Source organism: Pelecanus crispus, chromosome 1, assembly GCF_030463565.1.
Source record: "Pelecanus crispus isolate bPelCri1 chromosome 1, bPelCri1.pri, whole genome shotgun sequence".
Classification (NCBI taxonomy): domain Eukaryota; kingdom Metazoa; phylum Chordata; class Aves; order Pelecaniformes; family Pelecanidae; genus Pelecanus; species Pelecanus crispus.
The window spans coordinates 443,147-469,317 of NC_134643.1; the positions used below are offsets into that span (position 1 = coordinate 443,147).

General features: G+C 48.9%; 1 protein-coding gene across 1 annotated transcript in view; it reads left to right on the plus strand.

Moving 5' to 3' along the window:
• SHANK3 (SH3 and multiple ankyrin repeat domains 3) overlaps positions 1-26,171 on the plus strand; it is a 356,977-nt gene that overhangs the window by 189,915 nt on the left and 140,891 nt on the right. Inside the window, 1 exon segment of the mRNA XM_075708911.1 lies at positions 19,842-19,955. Coding sequence (XP_075565026.1) covers positions 19,842-19,955 — 114 coding nt within the window.

The window sequence follows — 26,171 nt, forward strand, 5'->3', positions numbered from 1 at the left end:
AATTCTGTTCCAGTCTGTTAGAAGGAACCTTGCTCTTTCCCCCAGACATCTGCCTCTGCTTTCGCAGACAGGAGAGTAGGTTAGATGAAGTCCTGCTCAGGCGGCTGCGTGATGCCCGTGTTCCTCCTCACTTGCCAGCGCCCTGTGCAGCGTGTTGTGGCGCTGTCGACTGCGAGCAGTGATTTCCGCTTCCAACGGCCCTGCCTCTGCAGAGGGGTTTAGCTCATGGAAGCTCTAGCTCGTGCCTGGGATGCTTCGCCTGCTCCTCCTGCCTGTTCCCAGCCTGCCGGCACCGCTCCCGCTGGTGCCTGTGGCTGCATGGCAGGCAGCTGGGGCGTGCACGGACACTGTGCAGACTGTCCATAGATGGGGCTGATGTTCAGTGGTTGGGGTCCAGCTGCATCCCCCGTTACTTTAGGCACCGAGCCGAACCGCCCGGCTCTGACTGCCCCCCAAGCTGGGGGGAGAAGGGAGGTGCCGGCGCATACGATGGCGTGCGGGATCAGCTGCCCGCTGTCTCTCTCCATGCACCGCACTGCGCTGTGGCTCCTAGCTGAGGCTTATCATCTAACACTTGCTCCAGTGGGTGCTTTGGTTAAGTAACCACATTAGCCAAGATAAACGTGGGCTTTAGAGGGGCTGAGCTGGCCTTTGTGTGTCTGATGTGGTGGGTGGACAAGTGAGAGTTTTGGCCGGTGTGAATCGGAGCATACAGCATAGAGTCGAGACTGCCCTGTGGTCTGGATGGGGTGTCTTCACAGCAGCAGGAATTTCTGAAATTTAGGAACTGTAGATTGCCATATTGGGTACACCAACAAAAGTGGAAATGGGCTATTTTCTGGATTTTCTGTTTGCTGCTTTTAGTACTGTTTCTGACCAGGGATTATTGACTAGTTTCCACTTTATCCTTCTGAGGTAGATACTTCTGTAGCCTTCGGCTCATCCTCAGACATCATCTTTTTGATTGGTTTGTCCAGATCCAAAGATTGTCAGATATGACTGCTGTTGCATTATTGTCTGTTGCTGGCATATTGGAGGAAGAGGGAATGAGTGTGTGGGGTGTGTGTATTGTATATTATGCAAGATGCGCAGCACTTCGCCCTTTATTTTCTCCTTTTTATTTACCTGGAATGCCTCCGTAGTCGTTCCTCTGTAACAAAAGAAAGAAAAAGCAAGGAGAAGCAGCATTACAAACAGCTGTCTGCACTGCTGCGTCGCTCCAGCGTTGTTCTCACTGTGCCTCTGAGGCTCAGGCAATCCCCAGATGCTGCTTTTTATCATGGGTGATCTCTGAGCCCACCTGCTTGCAGGTACCGCTGTACCTCACCTTCTGTCCAGCACATCAACAGCTAGTTATTATGGGAGTGGGTCTGTTGCTATCTAATTACCAACTTTGTGTTCTAATCAGGGCTCCTTAAAATCAACCTATTTTGTGCTTCGCATGTATATCAACATCTTGGGTACAGAAAGTGCTAGATATGCCTGCTGCCTACACCTTTGTTTGCACACACGTGAGCCCTCCACCCGTGCTCACCAACTCTGCGGTGCCAGAGCTGCCCTGGTGTGCTCACTGCTCGCATCTCTGCGTGCTGGCGCCTGATAGCCCAGCGGTGCCTGTAACCTGCAGCTGGATTTAGATGTATCTGAGGTGCCCACCCATGCTTTCCCAAAAGTCTTCCCATGTTGTGAGGCGGATGCTGATGAGCACAGGGGAGGAAGAGATGGAGTGGAAGTGTTGCAGGCTGAACTGTGCATATTTCTGGTATGTGAAGTGAAGAGCGTTGATGGGACCGGTTTTCAGTTCAAACCAGCTTTTTTGGGGGCACTTTCAGAATGCCAGAGGAGTGGAGTCTGGGCTTCTCCCTCCCTTTCTCTGTCTCGATGTGATCAGCCGTTCAGGGAACGGGTGAGGAGCTGTGATGAATCAGATTGAAGTATGCAGCACCAGGAGAACTCCCCAAGGTTTTCTCATCAGGTCTGTTATGCCACCTTGAAATGAAAGGGGGCTGAACACGTACAAACTAGCAGCTTTAGAGCCAGGACAGGACACTGGGCTTGTGGTAAGGTGCCAGTTGCTCCCAGTAACAGGGAGAAGTGTCTCTGTGGGAGTCTTAGGTCAGTCCTGCTGGGATTTCTTTGGGAGGTGAAGGAGTTTCTCTGGAGACCTAGGAAAGGGATGGATGGATGGGAGCAAGCTGGAATGACTGGGTGTGTTGGCCCTCTGTGGAGGGAGGGCAGGAGCGAGTTGGCACTAGCTGGAGGGGAGGTTGTGATGGGGGTTGCTGTTGCTGGTGGTGTTTCCTCAGACAGGTTCTCTCTGACCTCCCTTTTATCCCAGGTTTGCCCTTTTAGCTGGCAGCTCCGTTATCCTGGGAGTATGCATATCAGGGAGCCTTGGAGAAGCGTAGGTGGGGAGTGTGTGTTGCCTGCCTGTGCCTGTAAGGCACTGCATGCCCCGGGCTTTTCCTCCTGGGCACGTAGGGGAGAAGGGCTGTGTCATGAGCAGACTCCTCCAGCAGTGCCGTATTCTCCTCCGTTGCTGGAAACTTGGAATACTTCCTAAAAAGTCTCCTCCTGCAGGCTGCTGTTTGTGGCTTTTGGAGGGACAGCCAGCCAGCGGGTCGGCTTGGCCCATGCAAGGGTCCAGCAGCAGGGACTCAGCTGCCTGCAGTTCTCCTTCCATGCACCAGCACTCACAGTCACCGGGGCAGCCCCTCCTTGAACTTGTGCGTGATGTGCTGCAGCTACAAGCCGTGCAGTCATGAGGTCCACATATTCACGAGGGACCAGAGGCTGCAGAATATTTAGGAGAAGCCTGTTAGTCCTGCCTGCTGGGAATGGGGATAGAAGCAGCCCCATCGGCCTGTCCTCAGCAGTGGCCAGCACCAGGTGCCTGGGGAAGAGAATGAGATTGGGAAGTGTATGAGGCTCAGAGCTTTGCATCTGTGTTCACAGTCCCTAATGGTACTTGTTGGAGTTTTTGTAGGGATCTTGTCTCTTTGCTATTTTAGCCCATACAAATTCTTTGCAGCTACAGCAGCTTAACTGTGCATTGTGTGAAAAGCCATTTCTTTTGAGGCTCTTTTGGCCCGCTGTCTGCTGATTTTTGCTTGATGACCCCTAAATTTTTGGTGGAAGAAGTAGTGGGCAGGGGATCCGTGTTCATGCGGTGCTGCTCTTGACTTTATACACTTCTGTCTTAGCCCTTTGCTTCCAGGCTACATTCCTTGTACGGGAGCCATTACTTCACTGTCCTGGCCACCCTTTTCCATATCTTTCCCAGCCGTGCTGCACGTGGTACCTAAGATACTCTCCCTTTCCTGATCATCCCTAACACTTGATTAGGTTTTTGTTGCTGTCAGTCACTGAGCTGTTCTCACACAAAGATCTAAATCAAAACCTCATTCCTGAGGGGCAACAGGTCAGAGCCCAGCATCGTACATGCAGTATTAGTTACTTGCTCATACACAGCCAGGGCACGTTTGCCTGTATTCGATTCGACCTGTCACTTCCTTACCCCTTTGCTCAGTGTCGCACGCTGTAAGCATTAGGAGCGATGTCCATGGTCTGGCTCTTCTCCCCTGGAGCGCTTCCAGCTGGGCACCTTCCCGGTCTCCTTCCCGGTCTCCTTCCCGGTCTCCTTCCCGGTCTCCTTCCCGGTCTCCCAGGGGGGCTGGTGAGCGCAGGTGCCTTCACACCATCCTGAGTGGCTGAGCCCCGGCATGTCCAGCTGCAGGAGCAGACGGGATCCCCCTCCACGTCACTAGCCACTGGCAGCAGCCGGCATCCTGGAAGGGGCCGCCCGCGTCGCGGAGGGGTCGTGGGCCCAGCCAGGTCTTCGTGACACGTTTTTGTGAAAGCTCTCGCTTCTCCCCAGCAGCACGGAGCGTTACCGTGCAGTACCAGACTCCTGTAAGGGAAGCTCTGAGCCTGAGCGGGGAGACGAAGGTGCGAGGGGCTCTGCTGCTCTCTCCCCAAGTGCCAGCCTGCGGTGTTGGTACCCCTGACTGGCTGCAGGGCTGTGTGAATATTCACGGTACGAGCGTGTGTGGAAGGGAGGTCTGGGAGAACGCCTGCTACGGCTCCCATCGTCACTGAAGATTGGATGTGCTCTGTCTTCATGCAGCTCTGTTCCCATGCATGCTTTTGCAAGGCCTGGGAAGGAAGGGCATGGTCACACACATTGCCTCAGGTATCCCTACACCATGGCTGTAGCAGGAGCTAGAATTGGGGGAATCTCCCCTTTATCCTGGTGAGCAGCCTGGGTGGGATTAATGTCCCCAGGAGGTAGGAAAGGGGAAGGGGAGAAGATCAGCTGGTGCAAGGAGAGGAGCAGGGGTAGATACGGACAGCAGAAGAGAACTGCAGCAGTCGCCTTTCAGCTCTGGCCATCTGGGTCAGGGCCACCCTGCTCAAGCTTTGCATATCACGTTTCGAATCTACTTACTGGGTACCAGATCCTGAAGCTCTGCTTAGGCTGAAAAGTCCTCATTAACATTTTGGGAATACGTTAATTCCCTTCCTTTCCTATTCCAACCTGCTGACTTTGATTGGCACTATTTTGTACAATAAATGCTTAATTAAAGGCATAATGACTGTATAATGATTGTATTAAAAGCAAGATGATTATAAAAATCAGCTTAGCAGCTGGAGACTGCAGGGCTGGAATAGCTCAGAGCAGAAATCAGTGCGGCGGTGCTGTGGAGGCTGTGCTCACGAGTTGATTAAATGCAGCATCTCTGTTGCCGTTGCACTCGTGGACCCCCAGCCCACAGCCCCCTCATTCTAAGCACTGTACAGAAATTCAATGCAGAAATGCCTTCTGCCTTAAGGAATTTCAGCATAAACCAGCAGTAGGTGGGGGAAAGGCAGATGTGCCATTGCTGCCTACTACCGGGATGACTGCAGATGAGGGGCAGAGCTGTGGCATGAAGGAAGCTCCACAACAGAATGCATTTCTGCATCGGCACCGGCTGCAGCCCCAGGTCTCTGCTGGGCTTTGAGTCCCACAGACAGGCGAGCTAAGTTCAAGGTCTGGGTCTTTATCTGCAGGGTGCACTGCAGTCCGGTCCAGCACATGGAGGCTGAAGCTCTGGGCTAAGGCCATGACTGACCGCGTTGCTCCTTGGGCACAACAGCACGGTCCCCAGCCGGGGTGAGACATGCCATTTTAGGGACAGCTTGCTGAGACTTGCCAGCCTCCCCTCCTAGCCTCTCTGCCTCCTGCTCCAAGCACCGCTGCTCCTCGCTGGGTCACCTCTGCTAGCATGCACACGCAGTCTGCATACAGCCAAACCAGGTCCTTCTCTACCCGGTCACCAGCTCCCTCCCTGCTCATGCAGATCTCGTTTCTGAGGAGAGGTGGGCATGAAACGTGACAGTTGGGTGCATCAGCCAGCCTTTGTTTTGTGTCCATAAAGCACTGACGAGCATGACATGAAACTTGAATAGAGCAGAAATGACCCAGGAGAGGGAGCGTGACAAACCCCTGCAGAGCCTGTGGCTTGTCTTCTGTTGGACCATGTGCTGTGCTACAGGACCGTGCGGGGCCAAGGGCAGTGTGTTATGGTCTTACTGCTTCTGTATGGGCTCCTGCCCTTCCCTTCTAATGGCACTCGGGTGGATCCCATCTGCTCCTGGAGACTTTTCAGGTCCCCAGGCTTTGATCTTAATTGCTTTTACCTGCCTGCATCTGAAGGTGCCAGGAAAGTTGCAATGTAGTCAGTGACAGATGGTGCAAGCCAGGGTGGTCTGAGCTTTCTCTCTGCCGTGCCAGTTCCCTCTTTGTGCCCATTCTTCAGGTCACGTCCCCATTCATCCATAATGATCTCATTTCCTCCACTGCTATATTTGAGCTCTGTGCCACCTCAGATCTCATTTGGACCCGGCTGTGCCTCTGTTCCTCTGTGGTAGCTGGAGCCCCAAACGTAACAAGATACAGAAGAAGCAATTTAGAAGGTGCCCCTCACCCCAGACTGTTATTTGTGCCATGCCTGGGTCAGGGTAGTCTGTTGGAAAAGCTGAAGGTTGCAAGTTTAATAAAGCGTAAACACTTAATATGATGTTCAAGGGCAGTTTTAAAAAAGGTTGCAAGCTATTTAAGTGTGCACTGATGAAGCAATGGTAGGAACAGACACTGAGAGAAGTCCTTTTTGTTTCTTTCTGTCTAGAGCTGTGTGCCTCTAAAATAGGCTACATCCATCAAAATGCAGGTTATGTGCTTGTAGCAGAAGATGTTCTAGTGGTCCTGGGTGGGAAGCACCGGGTCTCTGGGTGGAAGCGTTCAAGCACAGGTTGTGCCCATGGGCAGAAGCTGTGAGGAGGGACTGGATGCTGTCGCTCAGTTGTTATCAGCACCGCCATGCTTCACCGCTGCACAGGGGAGACTGCAAGACTGCGGAGCTGCTCTGCTTGGAGGGTGTCCCTTTCATGCCCTCCTAGACAGACGGAAGTGCAGAGCTGCCAACGCAAACCTGTGCCTTTGTCCAGTGTGAAAGGCTGTGGGGAACCAGTATGTGCAAACCTCTGCCAGACCCATCAAGGCTTGTTTGGTTTGTGTTCTTCTGAACTGGGCTGAACAGTGTGCTGCCCCTTGCCTGCACTGGTGGGCCTGAGCTCCTAGGAACAGGACGAGCGGCGAGTTCTGCTCCTCAGGCGGACAGCATCGTCCCCAGCAAAGGCAGCGCTTCTCTTTTTACGGACAGAGCTGGTCCAAGCTTGCAGAAGAAACTCTTGCAGGAAGAACCCAGCACAACCTTACTGTCCTCAGCTTCAAGCCCAGCTGTATGTACCACCAGGGCAGGTGGCTGCTGCAGCGTTACTCAGCTGATTCTTTGGACCACTGTAAAACTGAATTCTCCCCAGGATTTCTTCAGGAACAATGAGGAAACACACCCTCTTCTTTTATTTCTAATACAGCAATGAAGGTTTTCCTTCCTTTTCATCCTTCTCTGTTTTAAAAATTGTTTAGACATAAAGTACCATGAGTGCAAAATAGTAGGGCACTAGAAAGGTCACATCCATCATCTTGGCCTCTTCCTGAATAGGAAGCAGGTCAAAGTGCCCTGTCCTCAGAGTTAGCTTTAGTTTAGGGGTCTTTTTTGTCCCTTCCTCTTGGGATAGAATAGAATAGAATAGAATCATCTAGGTTGGAAAAGACCTTTAAGATCATCCAGTCCAACCATTAACCTACACTACCAAGCCCACTCTAGACTAATCAAGGGTAGACCAGACTAAACCATATCCCGGATGATTTGCGTTTTCTGCCTGACTTGGAAGTCTATGATCTGGCATGCTGAATTGCTGCCAGAGTTGCTTGGTTTTAACACCAGTTCCACTGGCTTTGGTATTCTGAAGATGCTTCAAGAGCAGCCTTTCCTCAGGAGTCACACACTTGGCCAGGTAGTCATCTTTGCTTGTTCAGTTCAACATGGCAGGCTGCAGCCTGGACTCATGCCAGCACATGCAGCTGCAGTATTCACTCTTTTCATCCACTGATAACTATAAATCATAAAAACAATTTCATGGGATCACTGAAGGCTGCAGTTTGAGCAAGCCAAGGTAAAGGCTGTAAGTTTTCAGGCATTTGATACACTACAAGAGACTTTCTGTGCCCAGGACTAAAGGCATCTTAAAACCTGCTCTGGTGCACGGGTAGTTTTCAACTCTTAGAATTCTTAGAGAGAAAATTCAAAAGGGGATTTGGGGTCTCTTCTGTATGGTCTGAATACTTGTAGTCTTACTTGCTATCTTAGCACCTACTAAGGTGATTCAAGGAAAGAGAATTCTGAAGAGACAGGAATTCTTCAGTCTTCATTAATTTGTCTTCTTTATTTGAAGGGGAAACATTATTCTGTTGCAAGAGTAAACTTGCATAGTAGACTTTGAAGTTGCCCTTTAACTGATAATTTTCACTGATGGGTTTTTGGTCAAGATCTCCACTAGCCACCAAGATTAATCTGTCTCTGGTCATACAGAGCACCTGCAAACTCAGCAGAGGTGAATAAGTGAGTAGAGCCCACTGACTGACTTCCTACCTACATGGAGAGCTGATGTTTTCATGGCAGGATGTCTGAAGACTCTCCCCTTCTGAGCTAACACTTTCTGTGTTGGATTTCTTTCTGGAGTAATTTGTTTCAATATTATAAGAGAGCATGTACCCTTTGAGTGAGAGAAATCCACTTATTTTACTTTGAGACTATTTTTTATTACCGTGAAGTAATAGAGGTAGGGGAGATAGCTGTGGTTGAAGGATGCCAAATGGTCCTTGAAGGAGGAGCAGCCACATGAAGCCTGTTTGGATGGGAATGACTGGAGGCTGTTGTAGGAAGCTTCACGTGCACTTAGGTCGTGGTGTAACCTAGCAGTGGCCCAGCTAACCAGGTGCAGGTGTTCCTGCATTTGAGCTGCTGAATTATTGGTGTGGTAAACTGCTCTGAACACCAAATATAGGACACCCCAAGTGTAGGTGCTGAGGAAGAGTCTGGCTGTGGAAAGCAGGTTAGGTCAAGGCAAGACCTGGGTAGAAGTTCTTGCCCCAGTGGTGTACAGCCTTTAAGGCAGGTAACTCTTCTGCAGCAGACTTGCTAGGAGGGAGAAGTGCGGAGCGCCTTTTTTAGGGAGAATTATGCACATACGAAGGGCTGGGAGAGGATCCAGTCTCAGGATATGTGTAGAACTTCCCATTGGAGAGCAAAATGCTTTTCTTGACAAACCAAAATTGCACTTGGGTGTGCTTCTGCTCATGGGCAATGTGGGAATGGATCATTGTCCACCCATAGTTCTGTAGTGTGTTTTGAGGTCTGTGTCAATACAAGTGTATTCAGTGGGATAGTGGATGCGTCTTTGGAGTAGAAGACACCTATATCCATGCCTTACTGACAGGAGGACTTCATTTCCACGTTGCATGCAGGCTTCATTTCCATGTTGCGTGCAGACTCTGGCTTCTTATCTGTTGTCAATAAAGGAGCAAGTGGTGTCTAATGAAGGCTTGTTCAGTGTAGTCAGGATCAAAAGCCTCCCTAGGGCATTTCCCTGGAAGGTTATGAGGCTGGTGGACAAACCATTTTTTCTGTTCATCTGGGGGACCCCATATGAGTCTTTCCTATTTTCCCTAAATTCTTTAACTGCCAACTTGCCTCTCCCTTGTTTTTTTAATTAATAAACCCAAGTGAAATCTGTTGTTGTGAAAAAAGGACCCTGCAATATCTGCCAGATGGATTGTACGCAGTCAGTTTATTAATTTGATGGGGCATTTAAAATCAGCTTTTATAATTGCAATTTAATTTCATAACAAATAAAGCAGCTGTGCAGAGTGAAAAGTTGGGCTGTTGTGGCATATACTGGGGGCTCCCTGACTCTAGAAATGCCTTGTGTTTTACAGCTTAACCCATCAGGGATCTGTGAACTTCATCAGATAATGGGGTTTGAGGGTCGCCCAGTTCTAGGAGTTATGAAGACTGTAGCCTCATTGTGCTGGTACTAGAGACTGCGCTTTCCCAGGTCTAATGTTCCTGAGACCTGCATGGTGCAATAGGTGGGCTTCTTCTGGAAAGAGGATACTGCTAATGTTGGCTCACAAACACTCCTGGGATTTAGGTATCAAGAGTGTGAGTAATTGTGCACTTGAGGACATGTAGCCTGTGCGTGCAGTGTGTTCAGGCTTTACTAGACCGTGTGCATACCCTTGGGCAGTGTGCTCTGGTGTTGAAGTTGAGCTGGGAGTTAACAGGCTCAGAGCAAAGGATTTAAAGCCATGTGAAACTTTACCGTGCTTGCCTTACTTCCAGTTTTGACTACATCTCAGTATAGACACAAGCAAATTAAATGGAAAGGAGGAGAAACCTTTCCTCATGTGGGAAAACAATAATAGGAGGAAACTCAGAGCCTGATAAGCTCTGGAACTAAGTGAAGGTCACAACACAATGCTGCTGCTCAGATGAGGGACTTGACCAAAAAATGGGTCAGTTGCTGATGATTTTTCAGAGCTCAGCAATGGTAATTTGCAGCTGACATTGAGCAAAACTGTGCTGTTGGCATGGTTCTGGCAGCTTCCCTTTTTCTGGGTCCCTAGTATGGGAGTGGCTCAGAAGTGAAAAACATGAAGGTGAAGAGTGTGGTTGAGAGGCCATGTCATCTCCGTGTTAGCCTCTCAAACAGATTTGGGTGCTTTGTATAATACCCAGGTTACACGAGAGATTGTCTGGGACATGGAGTTGTCGCAGAAGTTGAGGCAATGTTTGCTGGGAAATTATTTTGGAATAAAACTGCCTAGAGACTTGTGTACGACAGAAGCACATATTTCCTCTTGACTTGATCTTGGATTACAAGTATGTAGTGGTGGTGTTTCCCTGAAGTGATGTACATCTAGTCTTGGAGTGAGGTTGGGGTACCTGTTGAACTTTTTTTTGTTTTGTAGCCTTCTGGAGTTTGTCTTTGCTTGTAACACATCTTCCAGGGACCAAATCTGCTGGGGTAGGGTTGGATATAGACTGGAGCAAGATTTTAGGAATGCAGGCAAGTTTACAGCTTCAACCATGCTTGGCAGCTGCCTGTTGTAGCTAATCTGGAACTGCAAGTAATCCTGCATGCCTGGGGATTTTGGAAGCCCTGAAACCCTGTGGCATATCGACAGCAATAGTGCTATTAGCACGAGGGTCCCAGATGATCGTCTTCATGGATTACCGAGCACTGCAGCTATGCCACTTGGAGTCATGTATCGGAGAGAAACGTGAACACTGTGTCAGCCTTTCTACCTCACCATCGAGGGCATCTCACATGGTCAGGGTGGCTTCAAGATGTCCTTTCCATCAGAGTGGTCAGGGAAGGTCTCTGAACCCCGGGTCTGATACCCCTCTCTGGGCATCAGCGCATGTCTTCGTGCTGCCTGTTGCAAAGGTGCGGTGTGATGCCTCTGGGTTTCTGAGATGTGCCTTATCACCAGGTTTGAAAGTCTCTGGATTCAGATTCTCTCTCTGTCCCCCAAATGGCTTCCTGATAGTCATTTAATAGATAAAACAAGCAGAATGACTTTGTCCCTTGTTTGTAGCTCCATATCTAAGATGCTAATAACAATTTTTCTTCTGCCCCTCAGGGGACTGAAACTAAATTAACCTGTTGTCTAGCAATTTGGCCATGACAGCTCCCAAGGACACAGAAAACCCACAAACAAGGCAGTGGGTGAGATCTAGGTGCAGTGCCTGAGCAAGGCTGATGGGGAGCTGCGGGGGGTTGGAATCAAAGGGAATGCACCGGGGTCCTGTGTCTCCCAGTCCCCAGGTCAGCGAAGGAATGGGCAAGTCTGAATGGTGCTGGAGTGGCCTGGAGAGAGCTGTGATAAGCAGGTTTGTGTTGGAGCGTTAGGGAAAGTTGCAGGGAGTACCAGGACTGTCCTCAAACGCTGCCTGTGCCGCTTTGCAGAGGAATGCTGGAAAGAGCAAGACCCCTCTTGGCACTGCTGAGGAGTCAGGATTTGACTGTGGAAGTGGGAAACCTTGGCAGTGAGTTAAGCACGAGGGACCTCAGCAGAGTTCAGTGTGGGAGTCCACAGGGAAGATGAGCAGAGCTCTGGGTAAGGGTTGATACAAGGAAGCCTGTGAAGAATGAAATTAAGGGTGTTACAGACTGGGAAGCAGGGCCTGCAGAGTTTTCCTTGTTGCCCTCTAAGTCACTCTCTATCTTCATGCATTAACTTGTCCCCAGCCCCGCAGAATCTGAACTGGAAGTCACGTTTGCATACTGCAATAGCTGCCTTGGAATAGCCGCGGTCCCTTCAGCTTCTCCCCTTGTCAGGGACTTCACAGTGCTGTGAGGACAGCAGTCATGTGCGCTTGGCTGTGAAATCTCTTGTTTGTTTGATTTTAATGTCCTGGAATAGATGATGGGTGCAGTATATTGTGAACTTCTGAGTCCGTGTCATTAGCTCAGGGGTGACAAATGGAAAGAGTGCGAATGGGACCTCCCGACGTGAGAGCTGGCTGGTACATGGTCAGCAACTCTGTTACACACCTATCTTGCATCTTCATCTGGGAACAGAGGTAATAAATTGATGGGTGTGTTGGAGAAAACTACTGTGGCACCGGTGTTATAAGTGTAGAGGCCCCCAGGGTGTGCTTGTGTCTCCATGTGGCTCATGGTGACTCCACAGGTCGCCCTTGGAGGAGACCTTTCTAGGGCATATCCCTGCAGCACGGGTGGGTCCTAGTCTTTCAGCTCTCATCTCTCCTTGTAGTAATGACTCTAGGCAGGGGTAACGGCCAAAACATTTCTTAAAAGACACCACCAACTGCAAAGGCCAAAGGGGTCTGTAGGCAGCCCAGGTTCCAGCCGAGTCCGTGCAGATGCAGGTGGCTGGGTCGTGCAGCTTCTCAAGCAAGACTTGGAATCGGAGCGCTCTGCAGGCTGTGCTGCGCTCCAGGCAAGGTGCCATCCTCAGGACTCACCGTGGAGAAGCCAGGAAGAGGAATATTGTGGTGCATCCCTGTCATGGTTTAGCCCCAGCCAGTAACTAAGCACCACATGGCCGCTCGCTCACTCCCCTGCCCCTGGTGGGATGGGGGAGAGAATTGGAAGAGTAAAAGTGAGAAAACTCATTGTTTGAGATAAGAACAGTTTAATAATGGAAATAAACTAAAATAGTATTGGAATATACAAAGCAAGTGATGCACGATGCAGTTGCTCACCACCTGCTGACTGATGCCCAGCCCATCCCCAAGCAGCGGTCACTGCCCGCCAGCCGACTCCCCCCAGTTTCTATACTGAGCATGATGTTATTTGGTATGGAATAGCCCTTGGGCCAGTTTGGGTCAGCTGGCCTGGCTGTGCCCCCTCCCAGCTTCTTGTGCACCTGGCAGAGCATGGGAAGCTGAAAAGTCCTTGACTGGTGTCAGCACTGTTTAACAACAACTGCACCATCAGTGTGTTATCAATGTTATTCTCATACTAAACCCAAAACACAGCACTATGCCAGCTACTAGGAAGAAAATTAACTGTATCCCAGCTGAAACCAGGACAATCCTTTTTATGGGAAAACCTCTGATGCTGAAGAGAGATCCTGTCTTCCTCAGAGCAAGGTGGGGACCGTGCTTCAGGAGCAAATGCTGTGGGAACTAGGCCAGGGGCTGCTGCGTCCCTAGCACATGCTGGAGGGATCCCTGCAGTAATAGAGCAGGAGAGAGAAATTGTCTTATGAGACAGAACAGAGGAGGAAGATTCTGCTTGAGTAGTGAATGAGGTGAGGGTTGGCCTGCGCCCAGCCTTGTGAATAAATGAGCAGCCTGGGTGCTGGGAGTAACATTTCTAATAGGGAGGAAACAATAACAAAGCAAAGCGGATCAGGTCTGTATCTGAGAGACCGCGTAAGAAGGCAACTTCTGCGATTACTCTGGAAAGGAGCAATCACATATCAGTGTGTAGGGGACTTAAGAAAGGGAAAACCCATGGCCACTATGGATTGGGTTTTTTTCTTTTTCTTTCTTTTCTTCTTTTGTTTTTTTTTTCCTCCCCCTTTTCTTTTGGTCTTGGAACCTGTGAAGCAAAGGAAAATGGGAGTTTCAAGAGGAACAGAGGTGGTACGAACAAACAAAAGCGTTTTGCAGTCCTAGCCACCTGTGATGTTGCTAGCCCATGTGAAAGGCATGTCTTGGTAGCACCTAGAGTCCTGTCAGGTTGGAAACCCGCATTGTGCTGTGCAACAGAGAAGAGGCAGGACCAGATCCTGGACCTGCAGGTTGTAGAGTCAAACAGTAGAACAGCTAGCAGTGCAAATATGGGGTGCAAAGAGGTGGCAGTAAACCAGCTGCTGAGCTGGTTCTATACATAGGCTTTAAGGGTTAAATGGGATTGAAATGAATGGAAGGAACACAGGAGAAAAAGTGTAGTCTTTGGTCAAGACAGCTGCCCTATCAGATGCAGCTGGCTGGGGTTCATAAGCATCGCTTCAGTAGTGAATTTTCCACAAGACCTGAAGGATGCTACGGTGGATCTAGGGAGAAGTTTGCAGGTACAGTGGAGTGTTTAGGAGGCAGCATAAAATGGTCTGAAAGACATGTTTGGAGATGAGTAAGGGCTGCGAATGGGGTGGGGGGAAGGTAGGGTCAGGTCCATGGTAGAACATCAGTGGAAGGTAGATTTGTGCCTCAGAGGGGAAGGTAGGAATGTTTGCATTTGGTATGAGAGTGGAGGGGGAGCCAGTGAGAGAACCCTCAGGAGTGGCTGAGAGAAAGCCAAGATGATTTCAGCAGCTGCTGCGGGCTTTTCCTCCAGGGTCCTGCAGCAGCAGGTTAAAGGATCCTTGCAGGCAAACCCAACTCAAGAGAACGTGGCAGTCACTTGGGCTTCTTCGTTCAGGCCATGGAGCAAACAGCCATATAGCACGACACTGGGAAATGGCAGTGGGACTTGGCTGGCTGGGGTCTGGGATCCAGAGTTGATTAGCTATGACTTCCTTCATTAAAGAAATTGTTTCCCAGTATGTATTGTTTGTTAATTTCTTCAAAGCATATTTAAGCATTTCATGTGCACCTCCCAACATGACTCGGTATATGCCTCATTACCATGTTTATAGCTATTCAAATTACCAGCGACCTTCAGAGCTGATGGTGGTGTGTACGAGTTGCCCAGCTTGCATCAGTGATTTGTAGGCCTCAGTAGACTCTTTATTTCTCTTCTCCTGTCAGCACCAGCTTTTTCTTGACTGCTGTGGCATTGCCCACTTGGTCCAGGGCCCCCGCAGGAGAGGAGGGCTGTCACGGATGAGTTGGGCTCACGGGGAGCTCTGAGCCTGGTGCCAAAGGAGAAGGGCCTGACTTTGCAGAAGAAGATGAAACAGGCTTTTGGAGTGACTTGTCAGGAGAGACTGTTGAGAGGTGGCATCCACATGTCAAGTCAGGCCCTGCTGCAGTCCATCTGAATCCAAGCTGCTGCTTTGAGTGCCGTCCTTTTGGTGTGCCAGGCATGAATTGCTGTAGCTTCAGAGCTCCTTGGCACCCATCTGCTCCTCTCCCTGCCAGCCCAAAGCTCGTGCTCTCTGTACCTCGTTTCTGAAGAAGTTGCATGTTTATACAGCAAGAAAAGTTTGAATGAGCTGACTGAGGCTGTGGTACCTACCTACTTCACCTCAGCCTTCACTGGTAAGACCAGGCTTCAGCAATCCCAGGTCCCTGAGAGCAGTGGGATGGTCCATGGCAAGGTAGGCATACCCTCAGTGGGGGAGGATAAGGTTAGGGAACATACAGACAAACTGGACATATGTGAGTCCATGGGACCTGATGAGATGCACCCATGAGTGCTGAGGGAGCTGGCTGATGGCATTGCCAGGCCACCTTGATCATCTTTGAAAGGTCATGGTGGTCAGGAGAGGTTCCTGACGACTGGAAGAAAGCAAATGCCGCTCCTGTCTTCAAGAGGGCAAGGAGGAGAGCATGGGGAACTCCAGGCTGGTCAGTCTCATCTTGATCCCTGGGAAGTGATGGAGCAACTAATCCTGAAAACCATTTCCAAACACATGAAGGACAAGATGGTGATTGGGAGTAGCCAGGCTGGATTTGTGAAGGGGAAATCCTGCTTAACCAAGCTGATTGCCTTCTGTGGTGAGGTGACTAGTTTGTTGCATGAGGGGAGAGCAGTGGATGTTGTTTATCTTGGCTTGAGCAAGACTTTTATGTTGTCTCATGCAACATCCTCAGAGACAAACTGGTGAAATATTGACAACTTTAAATTTTTCCTTTCATTAGAATGGACTGAGTTGGTGTTACCTTAAAAGCTGTGTTCAGCTTGATGCCAGACAAGCTGAAACTTCAGTCCTTGCAATCCTCCAGAAGTAGCAAATCTTAAAAAGGAGTATTATATGACTGAAAAGCCAAGCATAACAATACAAAAACAGAAGGCTCTGGAGAGCTGGATGAGCTCTCCTCCATGAAGGGCTGGTTTGGAAGTTGAAAATACAAAGTACTAGAAAAGGGAAATTTTCCATTGGGAACTGTTAGAAGAGCTTCTAAAGGATGGATGAGAGCAGTGGGAAATAAGGTATGGGATTTGGGTCTATTCCAAATTGTGACAACATCGTAACCTTTGGAGAGCAGGAGCATTTGCATCTCAAGAAAAGATCTAGAGAAGAGACTGAAATGAGTCTCCTGTTTGGCTTGTGAATCAGGCTTTCTTGTTTGTTTGTTTTCCCCTTGCTTCCTATGGGACTAATGTCTTGATACAGGCAATCATGAAGTTCCTCTTCTTTGGGGAATTTGCTTTGGCTGGCATGGAGCAGTGCTTAATTTATTAATACCTCTGGTGTTTGGATTTAGCTATGAATGACACATGGGCACTCTGGTGATGGGTGCAGGGATAGGTCTGACAGTGCTGTCTGTGAAGTGTTAGGAGGGAGCTGAATTGGAAAGGTGGCAGCACACAGTAGAGTGTGGATGTGTCTGTGCCTTCTGCCAGGTGGGATATCAAATACAATATTAAATTCAGGTATTTATTTGTTAACTAATTAAAAAAAAAAAAAAAAAAAAGTTGTCCACTCAGTTACCACCAACAGAAATCCCAGTTTGGCAGTAGGACCGTGGTCCTTGTTGGGGGTAAGGTGTGCTGCTGTGTGCGTAATCGCATGCTCTTTTTTCCTGAGCTGAAAATCCCATAAATCTGCCAACTGGGAGTTAAGCCTTATGTTGTATTCCCACCACTGGCACTTGTCTGCCTTACCTGGGAAGGACGGCTTTCCCTTCCAGCCTCGCACGTCGCTCGGGGTGGGTGGTGAACACCCAGGAGCAGCAGGAGTGAGTTCCCCAGAGGTGTTGGCCCCGATGGACATACCAGGAGCACAAGCACTCCTGCGTGGTCAGGGCTGCTGATATTTTGGATCAAGGCAGCAAAAGAGAAAATAAACCATTTTCCTTGTAGGTCTTTGACTTGGAAGGCACCACAGTGCTAATGAAGAGAGCTAATTACACAGAGATTTGTGTAGAGATTACCAGCTGGGGCAGAAAGCGGTGCAGCTAACATGATGAAGCCTGGATGCTGAAGGAGGTGCAGGAGGGACCTGGGGGGTAGTGGAGCACAGCAGGATGACACAGGTGACAGGCAGCAGCGTGGCCATTTGAGCACAGTGCTCCTGCCTCCCCCCGCCTCCCCGTGCTACGGTGAAGCAGAGACATCCAGGAGAGAGGAGTCGAGCGTGCCAGCCTCCAGGGCCCGTTATGGCCAGACGCCTCACCATGTTTCAGCTGTAGGTGGAAGTGTCTTCATGGGGAGGTAATATGAGAGGATGGCTTTTTGGGAGTGAGGGCTCATCCTTTCGAACCGGGCATTTTTCTGCCTTCTGCAGAGTGCCTAGCCTGTTCTGAGGTGATAGGTAAAAAGTGAGGAGCGATGGGATGCTGGGAATTGTGCAGAATCCTTGTGCTGTGAAGAAGATGAGCAGTAACTGCTGTTTGTGTGGCTCTGACACCACGCATAGCCATAGGATACTTGCATACCCTTGTGGTAGAAATTTTATTGTTATCAAAGAGTTTATTTCGAGAGCTATTCCTACTGAGGATCGACGATCCGGTTGCGGGGATCATGTCGTACCAGTGGTCTCATTTGCTTGGTGGTTTCTTGCATCTAGAGCTGATCAGCTCTGTTCATTCTGCCTGGCTGCAGTGCAGCCTCGGGAGAACATGACAGTAAGGTTTCCCCGTGCTTTCTGGTTGTCTCATCGCTGTCATCCCATTGCCAAAGGGCGTTTTCGGTAATCAGGCACAGGAGGTTCCTCATTTTTTTAATGGGGGCCTGCCTGATGGTTGGAGGGAACATTCAGCAGCCTCCAAGGTCACTGCCTTTGTGCTGGGTCAAGTCCCGAGACTTGTCTGCAAACCTGCGGTCTCTACCTCTGGGAGAAGCAGCTCTCTTTAACTGCCAAATTCACTTGAGTATGTTTCGGATTGCAGGCAAGCTCAAAAGGAAGATGAACTTTCTGCTATCAAAGCCACAAGGTTAAGTTACGATTACAAAGTTGGAGAAACAGCCATAGGAAAAAAGCATAAGATGATGCAAGTTTAAAATAGACCCGGTATCAGCCTTTTAGTTCACCTGTTGTCCAGGGATTTGTTGAGGAGCTTAAGAACCCATTTAGTGTCCCCTCTTTGCATGAGGGGGTTTTATAACAGCTGCTGAAGTTTCAAAGCAAGTCCCAAGAAACCCCACGTCTCTGTGCTAATCAAGCAGATCTCTTGGTGTGGTGGGCTTGCTTTTAAGAACTTGTTATCCAGATAGTGCTGAGGGAATACTTTTGAGATCGTTTGAGATTTCGCTCTGACGGCAGGGACCCCAGGATGCTGACTCTTCTGTTTATTTTTTGTCTGGGTGTCAAATGAATTGCCATTACAGATGTTTTCCAAAGGATGTATCAAAAGCTTATCGCTTTTGGGTGAAGTGCAGCCATTTCTCTTGATCTATAGCGTTTTATAGGCTACATCTAACACATTAATTCACAATCTGTTCCAGAGACCACTGTGTTATAAAGAGTTAGGAAAGCGTCGTGAGCCACAGTAACCTGAAAACACTTTCTTGGATGAGGATGGTGCAATTAATTGGCCTTTAAGTGCTGGAATTCAATTAAGAGGCACGCATCATCCATTTTCTGGATAAAATAGGGGTAATATCTGGGCACTCTTGGTACAATATATAAATGGGGAACATCCAGAAAGATTGGTAACTATTCTCACCTCCCTTTTTTCTCTCTTGCATTATGCACATTTTTGTTCTCTTGGGTGCTCTGGGAATGACAGTCATTTTCTCTGTGGCCATAGGAAATGTAATGGTCACATCTGATGCATTTTTAAATGTCCCAAAACAATCCAGATCCTTCTTGCAGAGCCTGCTAGTATAAGGTGGGGGGGTTCCAGTTGCAGGGAACTAGGAGATGACAGCTGACATCAAACATACATTTGCTGGCAATGGTTTTCATAGCAGAAACCTGAAACTGTTTTGTAACCTCGAACTGTGCTGGCTAGTCTGCTTTGGACCCCAGTTCGTTCTTCAGGAGTAATAAGAAGTGCTGGTTTTGTCTGTGTCTGCTCAGTACTTTGTATCCTGGCTACCTGAGAGCCATCCTTTTCAGCTGGCAGTTGGTGAGGAGTTCAAGCTGATAGTTGCCTGGTTTAATGAGGACGCTCCTGATGTGATTCTCCGTTAAAATCTCCTTGACTCTGAATTCATTTCATCTTCAGAGCACATTTCAAGACTTCCTTTCTTTTTCTCTAAGCTTTGAGTAAGTAAAAACAAGGCTTAATAGGTTGGGAGAATTTTGCTGTGACAGTGGAGTACCCTCCTGTTTGCTGTGTCATTGAGTGAAACAGCTCTTGGGTTTTCTGAGCACAGGCCAGGCAGGGCACCCCAGTTCTCAGACTGACTTGTATTGTCGCGTTTGCCACTTTCTTTCCCTCTCCCCATCTCATTTTCCTTACAGGGCTGTGGTTCCTCTGTTGCTCTGAGGATGTCAGAAGTTACAGTAGGTAGCATGTTTCCAGGAAATGGTTTTATCAAAGCCTGTGTTATGTCTGGGTCCCCCATCAACAATTCTTGTTACAAAGATGGGTGCTACCAGTTCACTGTTCAATTTTTGCAGCACGTGGCTGCCTGACGGCCATTGTCTACACTGTCTGTCTTCTGGACATGGGTGAAAGAAGCTTTTGAAGGCTTCTTGAGGTGCTTTTTTCCTCCAGACCACTCCTGACCCCAGACAAATTTTCTGTGCTCTGCCCGTTGGTGTTTCTGCTGCGTTAACACTATACGACGGTCATTCTGGCCTTCCCTTTTTCTGGAGCCCTGCTCGTTCTCACGTCCCTCTTTCTTTCTTCCCACAGTGCTGAGTATTGGCGAAGGTGGCTTTTGGGAAGGAACCGTGAAAGGAAGGACTGGCTGGTTCCCAGCAGAATGTGTTGAGGAGGTGCAGATGCGACAGTATGATCCACGGCAAGGTAAGCTGTTTTCTTAGATCTGAGTGTCTCTTAGCAGACACACTGAGCAGCCCCAGAAATTCAGACGTATTCATTTTAAATTTCTAGCAGTCTCTGAGTTTGCCCATTCTTTGCAATGGGCGATGGATGCACCTGAAGAACCGTATTGCTCAAGGTGTTAGTTGATGTTACTGAGTGCATTAGCATCCAGTAGTAGGCACGCTGATCCGTGGTAAGTGTGTGGTACTGTCATGAGGGGAGCAATCATCGGTCCCTTTTACGGAGATTGCTGCAGTGGCAGGGTCTTCTGCAGGTGACAGTGGGTGATGGAGCAAGAGACCGTGACTGTTGATCTGAACCTCCAACCCTGCATTACGTTGTAGGAGACTTCAAAAGAAAGCAGCAGATGGATCCTGAGTAATTTACCTGTGTTCTAGTCCAACAGCAAATACTAAAAATGGCTGTGACTCAGCCCTGGCACTCCTGACCCTCCAGTGCCAGCCACCACCTAACAGGTATTTGCTGTTCCTGGAGGACAGCAGTGTCAGGAGGAGCTGCAGATTGCCGGTGCCAAACAGTACGGTGTTCTTGGAGGTCACCGTGGCTTAACGGGTTTCCTGCTGTTGTGGGGTGTATCACCACAGCTTACCCCTTGTCACTGACAGCGGCCCGGGCAGCGTTCCTCTCCCAGCCTGAGAACTGGGTGGGAAACACTTCTGACAAGCCTGAACGTGTCCCGGTGTAAAGCAACTGAAGAGAACATCTGGTTTTTTGGTTTTTTTTTCTCAACGTATTACTTGAGAGGAGAAGCGGTCCTGATTTGACAGATTCAGTGAAGTTCACATTGCATATTAAATGAGCTTTAAAATTCACACAGCTGGATTCTGGTGAGAGTTAAACCTTGATTGTGAAGTTGGAAACAAAGTTGTAGAAGAGAAAAGAAAATCAGTAAAATACAGTTACCTGTTTTGCACAACAACTAGTTTTGAATAGTTTTGGGAAGCCTGAACCCACTTATAAAGTCTTGTCTTTGCTCTAATCCCAGTCCTTCCTGAGAGTTTTGAAAGTATATGTTTGCACCCTCAGGCTTCTCCTTGCCAGGATGCTTGGATTCCATAAGTGAGCCACTACCTCTGTGCACTCTGTGACGAGTATGTGGCAGGTCGCGTGTCCCCTGGGACATCTGCGTGTCAGTCCCTGTGAATAAAGTATTAGGTGCCTCTGGGACCTGGTCTTGTGGCCCTGGGGGGTGTAGCGGCAGTGGAACTCCACCGGTAGCACTACTACCCGTAGCTGCAGGGTCTAACCAGCAAAGCTTTTCTCCCCCCACCTCTGATTTGGTTCAGCTCTCCGTCTGCAGTGCCAGCTTGTGTCCCCAACGCTCATTTGTATTCTTTCTTAAAACTACCTTTGTATGTGCTTCATCTTGCTGCGCTGCTCACCCCTGCCTTTGCGCTCTCCTGGCCAGAGCAGGCTCCTGTCCGAGCGCAGTGCCGTGACCTCAGCTGTGCTCTGGGCCCATTAGAAGTGAAGCAGATGCGTTGCTGTTGTGCTGATGGGAAATGCTTGATGGCAGTGAAGGCCTGAATGGGAAAATACTCCTTTTTCAGGGGTGATTAGGGCTGATGAGTTAAGAGTTCCACTGAGGAGGTTTTACCTTCCACCCTCTTGTGCTGCGTTGGAGCTCTACTCTGGAGCTGTTTCAGTGTGCAGGGGCTGTCTGCCCTGTCCTTTTGTGATGTTAAATCAAAAAGAGAGTAGACTAATCAATGCAATGTGGTTTATAAGCCCTTCCTGTATCTGGGAGCTCATGTTTGCTCGATGCTTTCTTGGAGAATGTTACATGTTTGGGTTAAATTGAAATTGTGTAGTGAAATGTGAAAAACAGATGGTGTTTAGACACTAAAGCTGGAGCAGAGGTATGAGCATTTTCCTCCAGTTGTCCATACTGTTTAGTTGTTGGCATGTCCCCCAGCATGGTTTTGGCTTTTGCTGACTTCTAGTTTTCCAGACAAAGCTTGGGCACAGTTTTCAGGTACAGATTGTTTGCAGAAGGTAGTTTGGATAAGGGCATGATGTTTGTGCACAGAAGAAAGTTTAGCTGCATGGACATGATGTTGCTCTGCCACTTTTCATCAAGATCAAAGAAAGAGAAGTGTCTATCTAACAGGTTTAAGTGTAGCCTAGGAGTGGGGCTGTGCACTGGTGGAAAGGTTTTGGCCTGACTATACATTGCTGGGGAACAAAGCAACACCAGACTTGCGGACATCTCCAACTGAGTTTATTGATTGAGGAAAGTAGCAGAGTTGCATGGCAGATAGCTGACTAGACTTTTCTTGGAATAGATTGAAGATGACTGTGACAAGGATGAGAGCAGCTCAGGAAAGTCATTGTGATTGTCATTGAAATTCAGGGAGAGTAACTTTCAGGGTTGACATTTTGGAGATGGTATTAGGATGTTCCTTTAACCTGCATGTATTTTCATGCTTTGAGGGAAAAGGCCATGAGCTCCATATTGATCTACCTAAATGAGCCAAGTTCTTCTCTAAGGGTGCCTCTGGGTCAGCACTTCCCTCCCAGGTCCCAGTTCACAGACACCGAGTACTTGTTGACCCTGAAGGAAGGTGTCCTGGTTGCCCACCTCTTTTACAGGCCCCAAGGCAGAAACTTAAGTTTCTCACTTCCCAGTGAGGTTCTCCTTAGATATCTCCTGTCTGTGGAACTGAAACCCTTTGGGGTCTAAACAGAGTTTCTTTGGTAAGTAACTTAAACTTTCTGTACGTTCTAAATTTATTTCTTCTGGCCCTACTGAGTTGGAGATTTTTGCTTTTGCCTGTCTTCCGATAGAGATGATCCTCCTTGTATCATCCTGACATCCCGAGAGGAGATCCAAGTTCTAATTATCAATCCTATCACTTCATTACACAGTTTTATTCCTGTCTGCACCTTCTCTAACACCATACCCTATATTCTACTTAAAGTGCTGTGACATTTCTATTGGATTCAGGGAGTTAATCTTTTTGTGCCTTCCATGTGGTTGAAACAGGCCTTGTCTTTCATAGAATCATAGAATCGTTTAGGTTGGAAAAGACCTTTAAGATCATCCAGTCCAACCATTAACCTACACTACCAAGTCCACACTAAACCAATCAAGGGTAGACTAGACTAAACCATGTCCCAAAGTGCCACATCTACCCATTTTTTGAATGCTTCCAGGGATGGTGACTCCACCACCTCTCTGGGCAGCCTGTTCCAATGCTTGACCACCCTTTCCGTGAAGAAATTTTTCCTAATTTCCAACCTAAACCTCCCCTGGCACAGCTTAAGCCCATTTCCTCTCGTCCTATTGCTAACTACATGGGAGAAGAGACCAACACCCACCTCACTACAACCTCCTTTCAGGTAGTTGTAGAGAGTGATAAGGTCTCCCCTCAGCCTCCTCTTCTCCAGGCTGAACACCCCCAGCTCCCCCAGCCGCTCCCCACCAGCCTTGTGCTCCAGACCCTTCACCAGCTCCGTTGCCCTTCTCTGAACACGCTCCAGCACCTCAATGTCTTTCTTGGATTGAGGGGCCCAAAACTGGGCACAGCATTCCAGGTGTGGCCTCACCAGCGCCGAGCACAGGGGCACAATCACCTCCCTGCTCCTGCTGGCCACACTATTCCTGACACAAGCCAGGATGCTGTTGGCCTTCTTGGCCACCTGGGCACACTGCTGGCTCATGTTCAGCCGCTGTCAACCAACACCCCCAGGTCCTTTTTGGCCAGGCAGCTTTCCAGCCACTCTTCCCCAAGCCTGCAGCGCTGCATGGGGTTGTTGTGCCCGAAGTGCAGGACCCGGCACTTGGCCTTGTTAAACCTCATACAGCTGTCCTCGGCCCATCGATCAAGTCTGTCCAGGTCCCTCTGCAGAGCTTCCTACCCTCCAGCAGATCGACACTCCCACCCAACTTGGTGTCATCTGCAATATTTCTGCCGATATAGGATCAAGCTCATCAGGTGGTCCTCACAGCTGTTGGTCATCTGAGATCTGTAGGTGTAAGAACCTGCACACAAACATCAGCTAGTCAGATCTCCCTGTCTCTGGATCCATTGTGAGATTATGGCACGTAGACCTGCCTTTGGGCAGTGGGAACGCCTCCCCTCGGATCTCAAGCTGCGTTGTGTGATTCTGCACAGGAATGCCTTCCTCTCCCTCAGTGGAGGCACTGGTGGAGCTTGGGACTGGAGGGACTGTGCTCCCACTCCTGCTTGTTGAGCAGCCATGTGGAGCTTCATTCATACTTGCAGAGATGCTGTGGAGTGTGAGCAGGGGACACGACAGGTACCATGGGTGGGCAGCACTTATACAAGTACCTGAGAGACTGCAGATCTATCTCCAAATGATGTAGGAAGATGATCTTTCATAGTGTGAATGCATGTAGGGCTCTGACTAAAATGAAACAGAAGAAGAGGTTGTTTGTCAGTGCCCGTTTTTCAGCGTGTCTAGCCCATATATGTGTCTGCCTCCCATTCTCTTTCCTCTCCTCCTCAGCATGTCCCCAGGGACCACATAGCTCAGGGTTTAGAGAGCACCAGGTCACTGACCATGAGTTGCCTGATGTGCATCGTCAACGAGGGAAGGAGGCATGTGCCCCTGTGGCTTGTGCTAGAGCTAAAGCCCGTTGCCTGGAGTGGTGATGCCCCAGGCACATGCAAGTGGTGGTTCCGAGTGCTGGTAAGTCACCTGCTATTCAGCCACTGAAAGCACTGAGAGAAGGAGCGCTCGGTGGAGGGACTCTACCCAAACATCTGGTCCCTCAGAAATCAAAGTGGCTTCAAACCAAGAAATGAGGAGGGGCGATTTGGATAGGCTGCTATCTGCGTTGCTAGTTTTAGTACAAGAGGAGGAAAATCAGACGTTTGCCTAAAGGAACACAAGAGAGGAGGTGAGTGGACAGGTGAAAGCAACAGGAAAGCAGGCAGACAGCTCTGAGAAGAGGCTATCTTCTCTGCCGATGGAATTGGTGGTGGCCAGTAAGATAAGGCTGAGGTATTTGGAATACAAATGCCAGCTCATGAGTGCAGAGGGAAGGAAGCTGGGCCGAGTGATTTGGTCAGTACAACCGTTGTTATGGGTGAGAACGGGCCAGAGCAGCACATGTGCCTTCAGGAAAGGTAGAGGTAATGATAAAGCTGAGGGTAGGAAGCGTGTGTGGTGCATGGAGTGTGCAGAAACAAAGATACGATAGAAACCTATACCTTTACATTGCTTTGCAAAATGATGGTGTAAGATATCCTGGTAATAAGGATAGAGTCTAGATTTTTATATTTGATAAAGAAGAAAAATGTAGTGAAGTAAATGGAATTGACTATCTTCAGTGAGTTAAAATAGAGCTGGAATTTTGAGTGAATATTTTAAGTCAAAGCTACAAAAACCTGCCCTAACGTGTATTCTTGGCAAAAGAGAAAACTTGCAGGTGGGGAATCCAAATGCGATTGTACTTAGGCCTCTAGGAATAAGAAAAGCTCTCAAAGAGCAAAGACTAAGATTCATCTGCAAAAAAATCTGTATCAGGGGGATCTGAAATCATAAATGTAAGATTCAACTTGCCAAAAACTCAGCTGAGCTAGACCATGACAATGTTAAGAGGAGTAATAGTAGATTCTTCAGCTGTACAAATAAAAGAGTAAGGAAAGAGGATGTAGAGCTATTACGCAACAAGAATGAGATAAGATCCAAGCTAATTAGATGAGGGTCCAAATCTACTAGAACAGTTCCCTGTCAAAACAGGCAGGATGTTGGATGGATGGGCTGTGGTGGGACTGATACTGCCAGCTGGGGAGAGCAGTGTCGGGGCCCTGAGGGCACCAGTATGTCTTAATGTCCCTGACCAGCTTCACCTGGGGTCTCTTCCAACACCACTGGTCCCAGGAGCTCTATCTGAGCTCAGACTGCAGCTTTTGGTTCCTGCCAGAACTATGTTGGGGGAGTCCTGGTCTCCAGCTCAGCCATAGTCATGCCTGTGGCTGGCCATGGACCCTCTTGGTCCAGACCCTGACCCATGGACTGATTTCCCAGTCTGACCTCAGACCTGCCTCATGACTGTGGACCTGCCCAGTGGTCATTAGACCTGGCCTTAACCCCAACCTGCAGATTGGCTTCCTGGCTTGTCTTGAGACCTGCCCCATTGCTGTGCTACTGCCTTATGAGCTGGTTGGGCCTGGCCAGGACCTGGCCACCATCTCTGGGTCTGTC